At 40.4% G+C, this 2,298-nt stretch overlaps 1 protein-coding gene across 1 annotated transcript; it reads right to left on the bottom strand.

Moving 5' to 3' along the window:
- Positions 1-1,000: 1,000 nt before the first annotated feature.
- LOC107286613 (olfactory receptor 1020-like) lies at positions 1,001-1,930 on the bottom strand. The gene has a single exon (XM_015815005.1). It carries the CDS (start codon positions 1,928-1,930, stop codon positions 1,001-1,003), a length of 930 nt encoding a protein of 309 aa, XP_015670491.1.
- Between the last annotated feature and the right edge of the window lie 368 nt (positions 1,931-2,298).

Genomic DNA, 2,298 nt, shown 5'->3' with positions numbered 1-2,298 from the left:
GGGGGACATGATAGCAGTGTTCCAATATCTCAGGGGCTGCCACAAAGAAGAGGGAGTCAAGCTATTCTCCAAAGCGCCTGAAGGCAGGACAAGAAGCAACGGATGGAAACTCGTCAAGGGGAGAAGCAACCTAGAACTAAGGAGAAACTTCCTGACAGTGAGAACAATTAACCAATGGAACAACCTGCCTCCAGAAGCGGGGAATGCTCCAACACTGGAAGTTTTTAAGAAGAGACTGGACAGCCATTTGTCCGAAATGGTGTAAGGTTCCTGCCCGAGTAGGGGGTTGGACTCAATGACCTCCAAGGTTCCTTCCAACTTTATTATATTATTATTATTATTATTATTATTATTATTATTATTATTATTATTATTATTATTATTATTATTATTATTATTATTATTATTATTATTATTATATATGTGAACAATCGGTTCTCTGTGTGGATGCCGCTTCTGGAAGTTCATTCTGAGCCTGTGCAACAAATAATTAGCTACCGGTTCTGCCGGAGTGGTGCAAACTGGCTGAATCCCACCATTGGATACTAGCTACCAGAAAGTAGTAGAAGATTCGGAATCCTTAATAACTATTGAACCAGTCCCTAGGTCTCTGCTTCCAGAAGCACAAGCCACCAGATTCAGCAGGATGAGAAACCTAATTAAGCCCGTTGTAGGAACAAGGACATTAAATATTATCATTACAAAATACTATACCTAGGTTCCCCAGTTATATGCAGGACTATGATGTATTAAGGTAGAAGCCAGTATAACCTTTGTTCAGAGTGATCCAGGTCAAGAAGGCCACAGGTGAGAAGATACTGGTATATCCTTTTGTGAAGGACATGGAGTTATGCCCAAATTGGAGAAATCTCACACTTTTTGGGGGGGAGTTTTGAGCAGTTTAAGCTTTGAGACATCTGAAGGACACCAGGTTAAAAGATGATTGAACTAGATCAATTAAAGCCGTTAGGGGTCTCTTTGTTCTTTTTTTGTTTTGCCTTTAAGGCCTCCTTTGTAGAATTTTGGTCACTGCCTTGTGGATATCCTTATTCCGCAGGGTATAAATGATAGGGTTGATTAAGGGAGTGACCACAGTATAAAAGACAGCAATTTGCTTGTTATGATTGGAAGCTGACTCAGACTTTTGTTTCAGATACATAGAGATGAGGGTGCCATAGAACAAGGTGACCACTGCCAAATGAGAGGCACACGTGGAGAAAGCCTTGTACCAATTAGCAGTTGACCTCATCTGGAACACCATGAGCAGGATAAGTGCATAGGAGGTCAAGACAACTATAAGGGGACCAAGGATAACCAGGACCGATGTCCAAAACAGAATGATTTCTGTTACATTGGTGTCACCACAGGCAAGTTTTACTACTAAGGGCAGCTCACAGAAAAAGTGGTTGATTTGGTTGGAGCTGCAGAAAGTGTGCTGAAAAGTCAAAGTTATATTAATAGCTGCAATTAGGAAACAAATTGCCCAGGAAACCGTAGTTAACATCCATTGATGCCTCTTGTCCATAGTTATAGCATAGGTCAAGGGATGACAGATGGCCAAGTAGCGGTCATAGGCCATGACAGCCAGCAGAAAGCATTCTGTGCCACCGAAGGTTGTGCTTATATACACCTGGATTGCACAACGGATAAAGGAGATGGTTCCACTACCTGACAGGAGATGAGCCAACATTTGGGGCACAGTGCTGGTGGTGTAACAGATCTCCAGGAAAGAGAAGTGACTCAGAAAGAAGTACATCGGAGTGTGGAGTTTGGAGTTGTACTGAACCAGCATGATGACTGCCAGATTCCCCAAAAGGGTAAGAGAATAAATGAGGAGGATTGTGGCAAAGAGTATCATCCGGGTTTTGTGGTGAGTAGAAAGACCCAACAAAAGGAACTCCCTAACAGAGGTGAGATTCTCAACTTCCATTCTGATTCCTACCTACACAAAAAATACAATAAGAAGAAACAGTGACTGTGAAACAGACCTAGCAAAAGATCAGTCTTAGGTACATGAAAAGCCATTTTGAGACCCCAAATGTACTCTCAATTCATGCAGAAGACAAAATTTCTTGAGTAACAAACATTCTGCTACTCCAAAGAATTTACCTGGGCACAAAAGCCAGAAAATTAATCTTAGTAAGAAATATATTGCCTAAATAACAAAGCTTATTTAATTGATTCACAAATGAATCAAACTTCCCCTTTATCACAATTAAATTTCCCTTATTAATTACAACGTAACTTTTTTTTTAGTTTAGTTTGCTTCTTAATATGATGGACTCTTATGGAAAATTA

Source organism: Protobothrops mucrosquamatus, unplaced genomic scaffold (genome assembly GCF_001527695.2).
Source record: "Protobothrops mucrosquamatus isolate PMUCROS unplaced genomic scaffold, P.Mucros_1.0 scaffold303, whole genome shotgun sequence".
Taxonomy (NCBI): Eukaryota; Metazoa; Chordata; class Lepidosauria; order Squamata; family Viperidae; genus Protobothrops; species Protobothrops mucrosquamatus.
This window is presented reverse-complemented; position numbering and strand designations above follow the sequence as displayed.

Excerpts from the sequence above, each read along its gene's own strand:
- LOC107286613 (XM_015815005.1), bottom strand. The coding sequence starts at position 1,930 with ATGGAAGTTGAGAATCTCACCTCTGTTAGGGAGTTCCTTTTGTTGGGT.